Source organism: Cyanistes caeruleus, chromosome 4, assembly GCF_971803275.1.
Source record: "Cyanistes caeruleus chromosome 4, bCyaCae1.hap1.1, whole genome shotgun sequence".
Classification (NCBI taxonomy): Eukaryota; Metazoa; Chordata; class Aves; order Passeriformes; family Paridae; genus Cyanistes; species Cyanistes caeruleus.
Window position 1 is genome coordinate 89,054 of NC_141704.1, and position 16,529 is coordinate 105,582.

Here is a 16,529-nt window from a genome sequence, read left to right on the forward strand (position 1 = left end):
GTTCGGGCGCTGCCCAGCAGCGAGAAAGCGGGACCCATGCCTGCCCGCTGCCCGCTGACCGCTGCCCGCTGACCGCTGACCGCTGCCCGCTGACCGCTGACCGCTGCCCGCTGACCGCTGACCGCTGCCCGCTGACCGCTGACCGCTGCCCGGCCCCCCGGCCCCGCCTTCCCACCGGCCCCGGCCCCGCCTTCCCACCGGCCCCGGCCCCGCCGCCCCGCCCAGGCCCCGCCCCTCTCGGCCCCGCCTCCCCGGTCCCGCCTCCCCATGGCCCCGCGGCCCCGCCTCCCCTGGCCCTGCCCCCCGGGGCCCCGCCTCCCCGGCCCCGCCTCCCGCCTCCCACTCCCCAATCCGAGCCTCCGCTTCACCAGCAGCGCCGCCCTGTCCCGAAGCGCCGCAACTGATTGGTCGCTGCGTTGTTATTGGGCGGGAGCCCAACACGTCCTCGGGATTGGTCGCTTTGTGCCATGTTGCAGGACAACCATGGCGCCGAGGCAGCTGCTCCGTCGCGATTGCCTGGTCCTCCCGTCTATCTTTCAGCCACTGCAGCTGATTGGTCGTTCTCCGCCAGGGGGAGGGCCTCGGCCGGAGGCGGAAGTGACGGTGGCGCGTTCCGGTGCTGAGGTGGCGCGGTGGGAGCGGTTCGGCGGGGGTTCCTCCGCAGGTTAGAGTCACCCCTCGGTATTGACCCCCCCTCACCGTGCTGCAGGTCAGTGCCTTCCCTGTCGTCGGTACTGTCCGTCCGCCCTGTGCGGACCGCGGACTCTGCCGCTCGGTGGCGGTCGCCGGCCGGGCTCCTTTCGTGGCCATGCGGGGCCAGATCGGGTTCGCAGCTCCCTGGGGCCCGGGCTGTAAGGGGCAGTGGGCCGGGGTGGGCCCACTTCTCGCTCCAGGCTCTGCGGTCCGACCCAGGTGCCCCCGGGTACCGGGAGCGCAGCCGGGCCGGGGGAATTCCGCGCTCTGCGGAGCCCGCCGGAGCCGTGCGGGCCGGTAAACCTACGGGGCTGCCGGGGCCCGGCGGCGCTGCCCGCCATCCCCGTGGCAGCAGGAGCCGCCGCTCCCGGAACCCAGCACGGCGCTCCCGCGCTCCCCGTCCCTCCTGCTTTCTCTTGGAACCCCTCTGCACAGCGTTAGAAGTTTGGCCCAGGGCTTGTGTACAGCAGCAGTGCTTTTAATGAAGGGAAATGCAAGGAATTAATTTATGTATAATAAACTTACAGTAGAATAAATTAGGGGAAAAACATTGTCAAGTCTTTCTTTGCTATGGCTGATACCTAGGGATAGAAGTGCCCTGCTTGCTGCGGACTGTGCAGACTAGCAATGGGCTTAGACTGTTTGGGTCAGGGATGTGTATTTCAGAGGAAAGTGGCCTCCTCTTTCAGATCGCTGCTAGCAATTCCAGTGTTCAAAGTAAAGTCTGCCCGGCAAAAGTTGATTAGTCACAGCAATGCTGAGCAAAGGTACAGGATGTAGAGGATCGTGGCTTACATCCTAAGCACAGCAAGGGTCCTTGCGTTCTGCTCTTCGTTACAGAGGTGGGAATCCATATGCAAGTGTGAGCCTGGGAGAGCACCAGTCTTGTCTCTGAGAGCACTGTTTGCTTTATTGGGGTGAGGCAGTGGAACACAGCTGTCCTTTTGTGTTTGTGTGGAAACTGGTTGGCATTGTATAACACCAGGATATTCCTGTCTCAAGTCCTTAAGGTTAATGCACAGGACAGCCACCACCCTCTGTGCAGGCTGTTGGCTTTGGGGCAGAATTTAAAGCCATGTTATGCTTGTTCCTGGATTTGTTCTCAGGGAGGGTTCAAAGAAAGCAGAGCCAGGCTCTTTACAGTGGTGTCTGGTGAAACGATGAGAGGTTGTGAGCAGGAACTGTGAGACACAGCCGATTACCTTGATCATCAGGCAATACTTCCTCACTCTGTGGCTTACTGAGCACTGGCACAGGTTGTCCAGGTAGGTTGTGAAGCCTCTATCCTTGGAGATATGCAGATATGCCTGCACAGCTTCTGTCTGAGCAGGGAGCTTAGACCAGATGTCCTCCTAACTTTAGCCAGTCTGTGGTTCTTTGATAATATTCTCCTTGAGCCTTTTACTTGTTGTTCTTTACCAAATTTTCTCCAACTGTTTTCCACCTCTTGTTCTGGAGAGCACAGAACTGGACTCATTATTCCAGACGTGGCCTCACCAGTGCCCAACAGGGAGGAAGGATCACCTTCCTCCTGACAACATTGCTAATGCAGCCCAGAATTGCTGCTGCTGGCCTTTGCCATATGGGTGCATTGATGACTTAGGTCAGTTGTCCACTGCAATCCCCCACCTCTCTCTGCAGTACTGTGTTCCAGGGATGTGTTCTGAAGGATGCTATCCAGAGCAGAGGCCCACCTAGGCCCGTGTTTTCCCTGCTTCCTCTACACAGACAGCAAACCTGTTGCTGTTTATGGAATTGCAGAATCGGTTTTTGTTCCCCATTCACATCCCTTGCCATATTTGGCTGACCTGAGAATATAAATTAAAAATTAATTCAAAAACATGAATCTCTTTAGGTTACTAAAGTCCACATCCGTGCAAATAGCTGCAGACAGTTCCTCTGTTTGCATTTTTAAGGAGGCTGACTTTGTGCCAAACCCAACAAGGTTTATTAGCTTGAGTGCAGTGTCAGATTAATGTGGCCAATCTGGACAAAGGCCAAGGAATATTTTCTCAATCCAGGTATGTATGCTTGAAATTGTAATGCCTGTAGCAATGCAGATATGTGCTGAAGCCCATGCAGATGCCTGCATTCTGCTTCTTTTTCGTATTTCTAATACCGCTTTTAACAATTAATCTATTGGTTCTCTCAGTCCCAGCCACATATTTTGAGTTTGTGACTTTGAGAAGCTGTAGCCTAATGCTTAGTTGGAAGATCAGATCCATCCTCCTCAACTATTGGAGACAGTTAGAAAGAGGGATTCTTGTGCTTGGATGGCTGTTTTCTAAAATGCACCAGTGCAAGACAGCAGGTTTGGTTCCTCACTGGGGCATTATGGGAGTGATGGTTTACAAAACTATAAATACTTTATTATTCTTATAATGGATTCCAGACATTCCAGGTCTCTAAATGTGTATCTCATATTACCACCTTGGTGAGCAGTTGACGGTGTCTGAAGAAATCTCCCTAGCAGGAACTGTAAAGCTGTATTATTCTGGAATTCCATGCCTCAGTCGCACCCAGGGCCAGCTGAGAAGTGAACAAAGCACTCAGAGTGAAACACTTGTTTCACTGACTCTCGTGTTGTTGCAGAATATGAACAATCCTGGCATTCTGACTGTGCTTCTGGAGGAGTTGCATACCCTTGAGCTCTTTGCAGGAACCTGTCTGAGGCTTGGCCTCTTGCTGCATGCCTTTTTGGTACACTAAGTGCTGCTTGAGTATTTGATTCCATTGGCTGAATCAAATTGGCCATGCAGTGTGAGAAACCAAGGCATGTCTGCAAATCCATGTTCCCAAACAGAGCAGACTTGTCACTTCTCATGCTTATTGCAAATGACTGTCTAACAGTCCTGGAGTGTATTATGTAGGATGAAGGATGGGCTTATTTCTTTATTGTTGGATAATTTATTTCCTCCTCCTTTTTTTGTTCTTTTTCACTTCTCTCTCCATCAAAAGTCTTATTTCATGCAATCCGTCAGTACTCAAGAGATTAAAAGGAATGGCAAGAAAGACCTGTGTGTGACAGCCCTAGCTTGGAAACCTTACAACTGAATCGGCAGACCCATGAGCTCCTTGGAGCACAAAGCAGGTTGGTATTCACATGTTCTTTTCTGTTATTGATGCTTTAATGTGCATTGTCATGTTTTCTACTTCTGCAAAATCAGGTGAATGCTACAGAAAAGTAATGCATTGCTCTTGTCCACTGTTAATATTTTCACACATTTAAGTGGCAATCTACAACCAAAGATTTGCTTAATAAGACAAAAGAGGTCAGGTGTGGACCTGATTTCTCTGAGCCTGAGAGAATTACAGCCTGTCAGTGGCTGATCTGTTCCCAAGGGAAAAGTCTCTTGAGAGCTCTCTCACTCAAGATCTATCTCTGTAAACAATTTCACTTTCTCAAAACAGTTGTGTACAACTGTAGATAGTGTGTTTTTCTGTTTTCCCACCAATGGGACAAGAGGTGCTGTTATCTTTACCGATCATGTTAAACCTGTAGCGTAAGACCCTATAAAAGCTGAAAAGGTTGGGGAATAAAGGCCTTTTCCTAGCAACTCGTTCTGGTGTGTGCTGTGAATGAATCCACGCTTCTACATCATGTCCAACATTGACAGTCAGGAATGAGTGGATCTGTGTAGCCAGCTTCAGGAGCCTGCTTCTAGGGAGGCAGAGACATCTTATCATATTAAAAGATTGCATTTGATGGAGATAATTTTAATAATGTAAACTTGATCTTACAACTAACGTGAGTTTGCCTAGTTTCAGCTTGCAATACTGCAGCTTCTTTTTGCCACTTACAGGCATGAGTAGTTGTGTGGCCTTTCTGTTCAGAGATGTCAAATGTCACATGTGACCTCTTTTTATAGAACACTAGAATGACGATTCTGTGATTCTTAAGGGGCTTTGGGAGTTCAGTTAGTCAAATTCTTCACTCTTAGCATGTCTAAATAAAAAATCAGATCAGTTTACTATGAGCCTAATACAGTACTTTACCATCTTTACCATCATTCTTTGTGCATTTTTTTCTCTGATTGAAATTGCTTATGCTTCAACTTATGTCCTCTGCCTCTTGTGCATTTGATGTGGATCTTGTAAGAGGTGTGTGACTCCAGCTACATTGTGTGTGGTTGTAGGGAGGACAGCAGTTGCATCCCACTCCTCACCTGCTGTTCTCAGGGCTGAGCAAGCCCAGCATTCTTACACTCTCCATATGCCTTGTAAACGCAAACCCCAGTCATCCTGGGGGCTCTCTGCTATACTTGATTCACTATTTAGAAAGTGGGCACTCTACTTCAAATGTAGTCTTATAGGTGTGAATAGAGAGGGAAAACTGCTTTCCTCAACCTGCTACCTGCAGTCCTATCAATACAGCTCAGTGTACACCTGACCTTTGCTGTGAGCGCACTGGTGACTTGTGCCAAGCTTGGCCACCAGCACTTGGAGCTTGTATTCTGCCACACAGTTGCACAGCGGGTTGCTCCTCAGCCTGTACCACTCATGCTTTTCCCATTCCAGGCATAGGCTTCTGCCTTTCCTGAACTTCATGATGTTTCTATCCATCTGTTTCTCCAGCCTGTTTTTATCCTCCTGGTTGGCATCTCTGTACTTTGGCTTATCAAAGGCTCATTTGAATTTGGTGAATTTAGTGAGGTGGAGTGCATCCCATCGTCTCCGTTAATAATGGAGAATTTAATTTTCTGCTCTCCCCAAAATTACAAGTTTTATTTTGCTAGCTGGTACAGCTGCATGTTTTTAGGTTCTTCATTTCCACTTACTGGATTAGTTTGGCTCCTGAATTTCAAGGAAAGGAAAGAAGGTATGCTAAGCAGCAGCCAGGAAATGTAGGTCCTCTCCAGACTACTGCTTTATGTTGAGGTCCTATCCTGGATGTGACATACAGAGGTCTCGTGATCTCTTCAGTGTGACACACTTGTATCTGTTTAGCAAACATCAAGGCTCAGTCCATTTTTTCCACTACTTATTAGCAGAAATATGATTTTATGTTACAGGCTATGTTTGGCCTGTAGAGAAATTACTTCATTTAACAATCACCCTTCTTTTCAGTAAACTGAACAGATCATGGTTCTGTTATGTCATTGTTAGTGACATTACAAGAATGCTGTGAGGATCATTTAGCATCTGCTATAAAAATGTATTTTTCAAGCATACATGTAGAGCAGTGAAGGAATCTTCATGTGTCTTGACACCAGTATGTCCTCTGCTTTAGTGTTCAGAGGGTCCGGCTGCTCTTGTTAATGTGACCATTTCTTTTTTCCTGAGGTTTTCTTCGGCTTTTCCCTCTTGGCAAAGGAGACAAATTCCCTACAAGCCTGGTCACCAGCTGCTGTAACATTAGAGATCAGCATAAGGGAGCTTATTCTTCATAGCAGTTTTGACTCTGGAACTTTATTCTGACTCTTGGTTTTGTTTTAGGCTCAAGATGCTGAGCCGTTTGTCAGGTTTAGCAGCTGCTGTTTTACAAGAGCGGTCTGGGGAGGATGGAGATGCAGTTACTGAACCATCTATTGCTGTAAGTACAGTGTTATCTAAAGACTTTCAGATCTTATTGACAATTAGTTTGGGGAGCATGTTTTATTAGACTGCAGTGACAACTGTCTCCTGCTTCATCCTTGTTGAGCACTAGATTGAGTTGTCATTCTACTCTGCTTTTCTTCAACTCCTCACCTCTTAAGTCAGCATTTCTGTTGTGTAGACCATAATCTCCTCAGTTTTCACATCTGAAGGTGATCCTAGGAAAAAAACTAGAATTAGGATGAAGAAAGACTTTAAAGAGTACTAGTGATTGTGTGTAGCAGAAGGGGAAGCTCTGCATGGTTAGGTGACAAGTGGGAGGCTTCACCTCTGTGCTGCCCTTCAGTATTGAGACAGTGGATAGTGTGTGACGGAGCCTCTCATTTCAGATTTGTTCATGTGGTGTTCAGCGAGTTACTCTTTGTGTGTTGGCTTACAAGTTCTCTGAGCTTTCCTCATGGTTCATCTTAACTGTATATTTCTACATATTGCTCCATGAAATGCCTGCAGGGAGCAGAGTGCAACATTGAGGACTGGAGCTGAAGATACCATGTGGATGCTCCGCTGCAGTCTGTTTATATTTTTTTTTCCTTCAGAACACTCATTTTATTGTTTCAGGTAGAAGCTGTGCAGTCAGAAGCAGAAAGCATGGAGGAGGCACCTGAAGAGCTGTTGGAGCGCCTAGCTCAAGCAGAAAAGCTAGTTGTTCAGCTGAAGGATTTGATTCGAGAAAAGGATGCCCTGCTCCAGGAAAAAGAAACTGTATTCAAGGTACCATTTCTTTCCCTGGGGATCAAGAATAAAATGCTGCTTCAGTTTTCAGTGCAAACCAGTCTCTGTTTTTTTTTGAACGTGAGATACCTGCATGATGAATGGCATCAGTTCCAGAGAATTATTGGAATTTGAAGAATGGACCCTAGCCCAAGAGATGTAGGCTGTCTTCTGTTAGTTTGATTGGGTTAATTTAGTCTAGAGTAGATAATCCAAGTTGCACAGCATTTTGACTCAGAGCTCTTTGAGGCCCTGTGATTCCCTGTGTCTCTAATAAGTACTAATACCTTGTGTGAAGTTTTTCTTTCCCCCCTTCAGAGTGTTCGACACCAAGTGTCCTCCGCTTGGACAGGAGCGCTCTGTGCTGGGTTAGGAACTGGCTGGATGGCCGGGCCCAGAGAGGGGTGGTGAGCGGTGCTGCATCCAGCTGAGGGCCAGTCACCAGTGGTGTCCCTCAGCGGTCTGTGCTGGGGCCAATCCTCTTCAATATTTTTATTGATGCCATGGATGAGGGCATTGAGTCCTTCATTAGTATATTTGCTGATGACACTATCTGGGAGCGTGTGCTGATCTGTTGAAAGGTAGGAGGGCTCTGCAGAGAGACCTGGAACGTTTAGATGAATGGACAAAGTCCAGTGGGATGAAATTTATTAAGTCCAAGTGCTGAGTCCTGCATTTTGGTCAGAATAACCCCCTGCAGCACTACAGGCTGGGGATGGTGTGGCTGGACAGTGCCAGGCAGAAAGGGACCTGGGGGTGCTGGTCGACAGCCGGCTGAACATGAACCAGCAGAGTGCCCTGGTGGCCAAGAAGGCCAAGGGCATCCTGGCCTGTATCAAGAATAGTGTGGCCAGCAGAAGCAGGGAGGTCATTCTCCCCCTGTACTCAGCACTGGTGAGGCCACACCTCAAGTGCTGTGTCCAGTTCTGGGCCCCTCAGTTCAGGAAGGATGTTGAGACTCTTGAGTGTGTCCAGAGGAGGGCAACAAGGCTGGTGAGGGGCTTAGAACACAAGCCTTATGAAGAATGGCTGAGGGAGCTGGGGTTGTTCAGCCTGGAGAAAAGGAGACTCAGAGGTGACCTTATCACTCTCAGTGAGGGTCTGTCTCATTCACCAGACAGCAACTGATAGAACGAGAAGACACGGTCTCATGTTGCACCAAGGGAAATTTAGGTTGGATGTTAGGAAAAGGTTCTTCACAGAAAGAGTAATAAAATACTGGAATGATCTGCCTGGGGAGGTGGTGGAGTCACCATCCCTGGATGTGTTTAAAAAAAGACTGGATATGGCACTCAGTGCCATATTTTAGTTGAGGTATTAGGGCATCGGTTAGACTCAGTCTTGAAGGTCTCTTCCAACCTAATGATTCTGTGAGTAGCTTGTGCTGCACTCATCCACTAGTCCAGTGGTTTTATGACACATTCCCAACATGCTGCCTACCGTGAGGTATGGTGGGAGTGCAATTACTTGCGATAGTTCTGAGGGACTGCATATAGCAGAGGAAGTCAAACTGAGTTTGTATTCACTGCTGGGTGAAGTCCCTGAGTGCTCTGTCCCTTGAAGGAAGTGCTGGGGTAGAAGCTACCATTTTAGCATGTGTAGTGTTTCAGAACAAATTTGGTTTGCAGATGTGTTTTAAATAGTGCGGTTGCTGGGGAGGCAGGGGTAAACAGAATATGGTAGACTGGCAAGCTGTGTAGCTTTTTCAGAGTGGTGCTTCTTGGGTAACAGCACTGGAATCTGAGGTGCAGTCAGTTTGTATCCTTCTCTTACAGAAGGAGCGAGAGGCCGCAGATGCGAAGCTGATGAAACTTAAACTTCAAGCCAAAGCCAAGCTGGCTTCTCTGAACAAACGCATCGAGGAGCTGACAGAAAAAGGATCACCACTGCCTATACAGGCCTTAGCAGAAGAGCTGGAGTATCCCAAGGTTGGGTAAACAGGGCTGTTTAAAAGATGTAGCTTGTACTGATAACCTGATACTGCCTGATGTTTCAGGTCACAGTGACCTAGCAGGGCCTATTTGTCTTATCGGCAGAATATTCATACTTCTGGCAAGGATGTCTATGCCTGTGCTGTAGCAAGCCTGTCTGTCCAGCCTCCTTGTACTGCAGATGCCCTTGGAGTGCTCAACTTGATCTCCTCAATGGGCTAGTTTCCCTTTGCAAAACTTCAGTAATCCATTGTAGCCAAACTCTTTCCTGCAGAAACTGTGTGTCTACCTGAGCTATGAGTTTCAAAATGTTACCTGTCATGTCAGTACAGTAAAGGTTGGCTGGAGTACAAGAACAAAGAGGTAAGGTCATTGAAACTGGAAGGCAGTAACTTAAATATAAAAAAATAAATATATATTTTTTCCAGTCATGTAGCTTCATTAGCCATCGTAATGTTTTAGGGTTGAGAAACCATAATTGTGTAATGCTAGGTAAAAACTGAGGGAAAGTGTCCTCCACAAAGACATTAAAGAGGCTGTTAGCTACTAACTGGAAGCTCAGATTAGAGCTGGTAATTTTTAAAAACTTGACTATGTGATCAGCAGAACAATGTTTTCTTTAAAAAGTTGGCATTATTATGGAAAAGAAATGGGATGGAAGTTGTCCTGGGTTGCAGTATATTCTATCACCATCCTCACGTACTGTTGAAACCAGGTGAGGCAGTGCTCCCTGCCTCCCCCCCCCCCCCGGGCTACCTTCTGTTAATGGGCCCATCAATGCCCTGCCCCATGACTCATAGATAACTTCCCCCTGTATTGTCCCCTGTTAATGGGCCCACCACTGCCTTGCTGCATGACTCAGAGATAACTTCCTCCTGGACTGTTTTCTGTTAATGGCTCATCAAGGCCTTATCTCATGACTCACCATCCCATTGTGAGATGCTCCTCCCCGAGGGAGGAGCCAAGCATTCCATACTGGATATAAGCTGAGAATTCGAACACCACAGCAGCCCTTACCTACGGGACTTCCAGAGGACAGGAGCTACTGCTGGACTTTCAGCTGAAGACCAGACCCCCTTTCTTCCAGAGGATCACGCTTCAACAAGACCACCTCATCTGGACGACTACCATCACCCTAACAGGGTTCCAGGCTGTATTCTGACTCTGTCAGTGTTTTTGATATTATTGCATTTATTCTTTTTATCATTTTCCTATTAAATTATAATTCTGACTTGCGATCTCTCACTGGTTTGATTTCAAACTAGTACATATTTTGGCGCCCAACGTGGGGCATTAACCTGAGAGAAAGTCAGAATTGCAATTTCATATTAACAGAAACCTATCCACCATGGTGGTTGGCTTGTCTATATGGGTACTGTATCTTGCTCTCTATATTTTCCCTCACATGGGGAACTACTTGCCTGTTGTATTGCTCCTGTTGAGACCAGGGAATGGTATGAGAATTGCTTTATTGGTTTATTATGCTTATGGCATGATAACCTGTGAGGCAATGAATACCATTCGGAATATATACTCAATTTTGTTTGCTTGTCCTAGTCTGGGCTGCTACATCTGGGACCTTCTCAACAATCGCACCCTGCCCTTGGTGGGAAGAGTGGAGAGTGGTTTCTTCCAGCCTTTCAGGTCAGGCACAGCAGTTTTTAAAAATATTGAGTTCTCTCTGGATGCCAAGGACAGCCTAGTCTTGCTGTTTTGTTTTCTCTGCATGGCGTGCACCATGTACACCATGCTTAGAAACAAAGCACTGTTTGGTGTGGTACAGCGTCTTCTTGAGGAGGAAGAGAAAAGAACCAAAAGCAGAGCAACAGCATCCATGACCACACAGACTGCCACAGAGGAGAAAGGAACCAAGAGCAAAGCCACAGCGTCCGTGTCTACGCAGACTGCCACAGAGGAGAAAGAAACCAAGAGCAAAGCAACAGCATCCGTGTCTACTCAGACTGCCACAGAGGAGAAAGGAACCAAGAGCAAAACAACAGCGTCCATGTCTACGCAGACTACCACAGAGGAGAAAGGAACCAAAAGGGCCATGAGCACCTCCACACAAACAGTCACCGAACCAGAGCAGCCTAAACCGGTAGAAGTTGCCCCCATTCAGAAAAAGAAATCAAAAAGCAAATCAGTCCGCATAGTGACTGATGAGGGTGAGGCAGGACCTTCACACGCAGCGGAGGAGACAGAACCAGAGATTATCACTCGCTCTCTATCCCTAGGTGAGCTGCGTGACCTGCGGAGGGAATTCACCCGCCAGACGAACGAGTCCATCCTAACCTGGCTGCTCCGCATCTGGGACGCTGCAGCAAACGACACCATCCTGGATGGAAGTGAGGCCAGGCAACTGGGATCGCTGTCCCGGGATGTGGTCATTGACCAGGGGATTGGGAGAAGCCAAGAAACTCTCAGCCTCTGGAGGCGACTGCTGACAAGTGTAAGGGACAGATACCTCTGCAAAGAAGACCTCCAGGTGCACCAGGGAAAATGGAGCACAATGGAACAGGGTATCCGATGCCTGAGGGAGTTGGCTGTGCTGGAGATCATTTTTGCAGAAGATGAGAGATTTCCTAAGAGCCCAGATGGTGTCCAGTGCACGTCACAGATGTGGCTGAGATTTGCACGGCTTGGACCAGAGATGTACTCCCGTTACCTGGCAACACTGCAATGGAGGGAAGGTGAGGACAGGGTGGGTGTCCTGGCCAATAAACTAAGAATCTACGAGGACACTGTCACTGCCCCGTTTCGCACCCATGTCTCATCTGTGGAAACAAGGCTGGCTGAGCAAGTCCGGAGCTTGATTGAAGAGGGCCATCAGAAACTAAAAAAGGAACTTAAGGAAGAAATTTACCACGTCTCCCCAGAACCAACAAGAGTCTCTGCTATTAGGAGTAGGCATTCCCCAGCCAGGGAGAAAGGATACACTCCACGAGGTAACCTCTGGTTTTTTCTCCAGGAGCATGGAGAAGACATGAGGAAGTGGGATGGAAAACCCACCTCCTCCTTAGCAGCCCGGGTACGTGAACTAAAAAGAGGGACAACTACCACAAGGAGCTCATCTAGAGCCAGCGCCGCTCCGGTCTCTCGTGGCCAGAACATCAGAAGGTATAGAAATAATGATATGAGTGATCCTCTTGAAGGGACATCAAGAGCATATTCACCGGAGGAGAGCAACGTGCACCATGACCAGGATTAGAGGGTCCCTGCCTCTAGCCAGGTAGAGGAGAGGGACAACCGGATCTATTGGACAGTGTGGATCCGATGGCCTGGCACATCTGACCCACAAAGATATACGGCTTTGGTTGATACCGGCGCTCAATGCACTCTAATGCCATCAAGGTATGTGGGAGCGGAACCCATTTCTATTTCTGGGGTGACAGGGGGATCCCAGGAGCTCACAGTACTGGAAGCTGAAGTGAGTTTAACTGGGAATGAGTGGCAGAAACACCCCATCGTGACTGGTCCAGAGGCCCCATGCATCCTCGGCATAGATTACCTCAGGAACGGGTACTTCAAAGACCCAAAAGGTTATCGCTGGGCTTTTGGGATAGCTGCTCTAGAGACAGAAGGCATCAGACAACTGAGTACCTTGCCTGGTCTCTCAGACAACCCTTCTGCTGTGGGACTACTGAGAGTTGAAGAACAACAGGTACCAATTGCCAGAACAACAGTGCACCGTCGGCAATACCGCACCGACAGAGACTCTGTGGTCCCCATCCATACGATGATTCGTGAGCTGGAGAGCCAAGGGGTGGTCAGCAAGGCTCGTTCACCCTTTAACAGCCCCATATGGCCAGTACGTAAGTCCAGTGGAGAATGGAGACTGACGGTGGATTACCGTGGACTGAATGAAGTCACGCCACCACTGAGTGCAGCCGTACCAGACATGCTGGAGCTTCAGTATGAGCTGGAATCCAAGGCAGCAAAGTGGTACGCGACCATTGATATTGCAAATGCGTTTTTCTCCATTCCTCTGGCAGCAGAGTGCAGGCCTCAGTTTGCCTTCACCTGGAGGGGTGTGCAGTATACCTGGAACCGATTGCCCCAGGGGTGGAAGCACAGTCCTACTATCTGCCATGGACTGATCCAGACTGTGCTAGAAAAGGGTGAGGCTCCAGAACACCTGCAGTACATTGATGACATCATTGTGTGGGGGAACACGGCAGCAGAAGTATTTGAGAAGGGACAGAAGATCATCCAGATTCTTCTGAAGGCTGGTTTTGCCATCAAGAGGAGCAAAGTCAAGGGACCTGCCCGGGAGATCCAGTTCCTGGGGGTAAAGTGGCAAGATGGACGGCGTCAGATTCCCACTGAAGTCATCAATAAGATCACTGCGATGTCTCCACCGACCAACAAGAAGGAAACACAAGCTTTCCTAGGTGCCATAGGCTTTTGGAGAATGCACATTCCTGAATATAGCCAGATTGTGAGCCCTCTCTACCTGGTTACCCGCAAGAAGAACAATTTCCATTGGGGCCCTGAACAGCAACAAGCTTTCGCCCAGATCAAGCAGGAAATCGCTCATGCGGTAGCCCTTGGTCCAGTCAGAACGGGGCCAGAAGTGAAAAACGTGCTCTACTCTGCAGCCGGGAACAATGGTCTGTCCTGGAGCCTTTGGCAGAAGGTGCCTGGTGAGACTCGGGGTCGACCACTGGGATTCTGGAGCCGAAGCTACAGAGGATCCGAGGCCAACTACACCCCAACAGAGAAGGAAATTTTGGCCGCCTATGAAGGAGTCCAAGCTGCCTCAGAGGTCATTGGTACTGAAGCGCAGCTGCTTCTGGCACCCCGACTGCCGGTGCTGGGGTGGATGTTCAAGGGAAAGATTCCTTCCACGCATCATGCCACCGATGCTACTTGGAGCAAATGGATTGCCCTCATTACACAGCGTGCCCGTATTGGAAACCTGAACCGCCCTGGGATTCTGGAAATTATAACAAACTGGCCTGAAGGTGAGACTTTTGGATTATCTTCTGAAGAAGAGGAGCAAGTGACACGTGCTGAGGAAGCCCCACCATATAATGAGCTACCGGAGAGTGAAAGACGATATGCCCTCTTCACCGATGGTTCCTGCCGAATTGTAAGCACTAACCGGAAATGGAAAGCTGCTGTATGGAGCCCCACACGACGAGTTGCACAAGCTACCGAGGGAGAGGGTGGATCGAGTCAGGTCGCAGAACTTAAAGCTGTCCAGCTGGCTTTAGATATTGCTGAAAGAGAGAAGTGGCCGAGGCTCTATCTCTACACTGACTCCTGGATGGTAGCTAATGCTCTGTGGGGATGGCTGGATCGCTGGAGAAAAGCCAACTGGCAGCGCAGAGGGAAACCCATCTGGGCCGCTGAGATTTGGCAGGACATCGCCGCTCGGGTGGAGAAGCTGATCGTGAAGGTTCGACACGTGGATGCTCATGTACCCAAAAGTCGGGCTAATGAAGAGCACCGTAACAATGAGCAGGTGGATCGAGCTGCCAAGGTGAAAATATCACAGGTGGATCTGGACTGGCAGCACAAGGGAGAATTATTTTTAGCTCGTTGGGCCCATGATGCCTCTGGTCATCAGGGACGAGATGCAACGTACCGATGGGCTCGTGAGCGAGGGGTGGACCTTACTATGGACAGCATCTCACAGGTTATCCACAACTGCGAGACCTGCGCTGCAATCAAACAGGCCAAGCGGGTGAAGCCTCTGTGGTACGGTGGAAGATGGTCCAAGTACAGGTATGGGGAAGCCTGGCAAATTGACTACATCACCCTTCCCCAAACCCGCCAAGGCAAGCGCTACGTGTTGACCATGGTGGAAGCAACCACTGGATGGCTGGAGACATACCCTGTGCCTCATGCTACTGCCCGGAACACCATCTTGGGCCTGGAAAAGCAAGTCCTTTGGAGACATGGCACCCCTGAGAGAATCGAGTCAGACAACGGGACGCATTTCAAGAACAGCCTCGTAAGTACTTGGGCCAGAGAACATAGAATTGAATGGATCTATCATATCCCTTATCATGCACCAGCTGCTGGGAAAGTTGAACGGTGCAATGGACTACTCAAGACTACCCTAAAAGCACTTGGTGGAGGAACCTTCAAAAATTGGGAAGTGAACTTAGCAAAGGCCACCTGGATGGTTAACACCAGAAGATCCATCAATCGAGCTGGTCCTGCCCAGTCTGAACCCTTGCACACGGTGGATAGAGATAAAGTCCCTGTGGTACACATGAGAGGTATGTTAGGAAAGACTGTTTGGATTAATCCCACCTCAGGCAAGAGCAAACCTATCCGTGGGATTGTCTTCGCTCAAGGACCTGGTTGCACTTGGTGGGTAATGCGGAAAGATGGGGAAACCCGATGTGTGCCACAAGGAGACCTCATTTTAAGTGAGAACTGTGTGTAAGGTTCCATTGTATATATATATATATGTGTGTGTGTGTGTGTGGAGTTTAAGGAAGGTACTGATTTGGAATTATGTAGATGGTAATAGAATAAGGGGTGGATTATGTCCTGGGTTGCAGTATATTCTATCACCATCCTCACGTACTGTTGAAACCAGGTGAGGCAGTGCTCCCTGCCTCCCCCCCCCCCCCGGGCTACCTTCTGTTAATGGGCCCATCAATGCCCTGCCCCATGACTCATAGATAACTTCCCCCTGTATTGTCCCCTGTTAATGGGCCCACCACTGCCTTGCTGCATGACTCAGAGATAACTTCCTCCTGGACTGTTTTCTGTTAATGGCTCATCAAGGCCTTATCTCATGACTCACCATCCCATTGTGAGATGCTCCTCCCCGAGGGAGGAGCCAAGCATTCCATACTGGATATAAGCTGAGAATTCGAACACCACAGCAGCCCTTACCTACGGGACTTCCAGAGGACAGGAGCTACTGCTGGACTTTCAGCTGAAGACCAGACCCCCTTTCTTCCAGAGGATCACGCTTCAACAAGACCACCTCATCTGGACGACTACCATCACCCTAACAGGGTTCCAAGCTGTATTCTGACTCTGTCAGTGTTTTTGATATTATTGCATTTATTCTTTTTATCATTTTCCTATTAAATTATAATTCTGACTTGCGATCTCTCACTGGTTTGATTTCAAACTAGTACAGAAGTCCAGAATGGTTTCCAGACATCAGATGATGTTCATTAAATTAGAGAACATAAAGGTCATTTCAGACATTGAAAAAAATACTAAAATATTTTAGGAAACAATAAAAGGTGCTTGTGAGAGCTGTCAGATGAGAGGTGACTACTAGTGATGTGAAGATCAGTTCTATGACTTGTGCTAACTATTTTTGATGGAGCATCATAAAATCATAGAAATGTGCTTCTGTAATTCCCAATGCCAACTTGAGAATCTTCCTCAGTGCAAAGCACCATCTGGTTTCATACATGAAGAATTGGATGATCTCAAGGACTGACATAATAGAAGAATAAAGCAAAATTTAACCAGTGCACGATCAAGCATTTCTGGTGTCATGACACTGCATACTGCAAGGTCATGAACAGCATTCCCTGTCTGCAGGGGCAGTGGAGACCATGGAGGCTGTTTGGCTGTGTTACTTGACATTTCTGTCCTGGTGCTGAGGCTCTTTTT

At 48.6% G+C, this 16,529-nt stretch overlaps 1 protein-coding gene across 9 annotated transcripts in view; it reads left to right on the forward strand.

The window, feature by feature from the left end:
- The first annotated feature begins 423 nt into the window (after positions 1-423).
- GOLGB1 (golgin B1) overlaps positions 424-16,529 on the forward strand; it is a 48,093-nt gene continuing 31,987 nt past the window's right edge. The window contains exons 1-7 of one of the 9 annotated variants that reach the window (XM_086886210.1): positions 424-709; positions 1,800-1,958; positions 2,610-2,714; positions 3,652-3,784; positions 6,130-6,226; positions 6,847-6,999; positions 8,775-8,927. In XM_086886210.1, coding sequence (XP_086742336.1) covers positions 6,137-6,226; positions 6,847-6,999; positions 8,775-8,927 — 396 coding nt within the window. In that variant the 5' untranslated portion in view covers positions 424-709; positions 1,800-1,958; positions 2,610-2,714; positions 3,652-3,784; positions 6,130-6,136. Of the gene's footprint in view, positions 710-1,799; positions 1,959-2,423; positions 2,715-3,651; positions 3,785-6,129; positions 6,227-6,846; positions 7,000-8,774; positions 8,928-16,529 lie in introns of those variants that run through there. The other 8 variants (XM_086886209.1, XM_086886212.1, XM_086886206.1 and 5 more) reach the window with 8 other exon arrangements.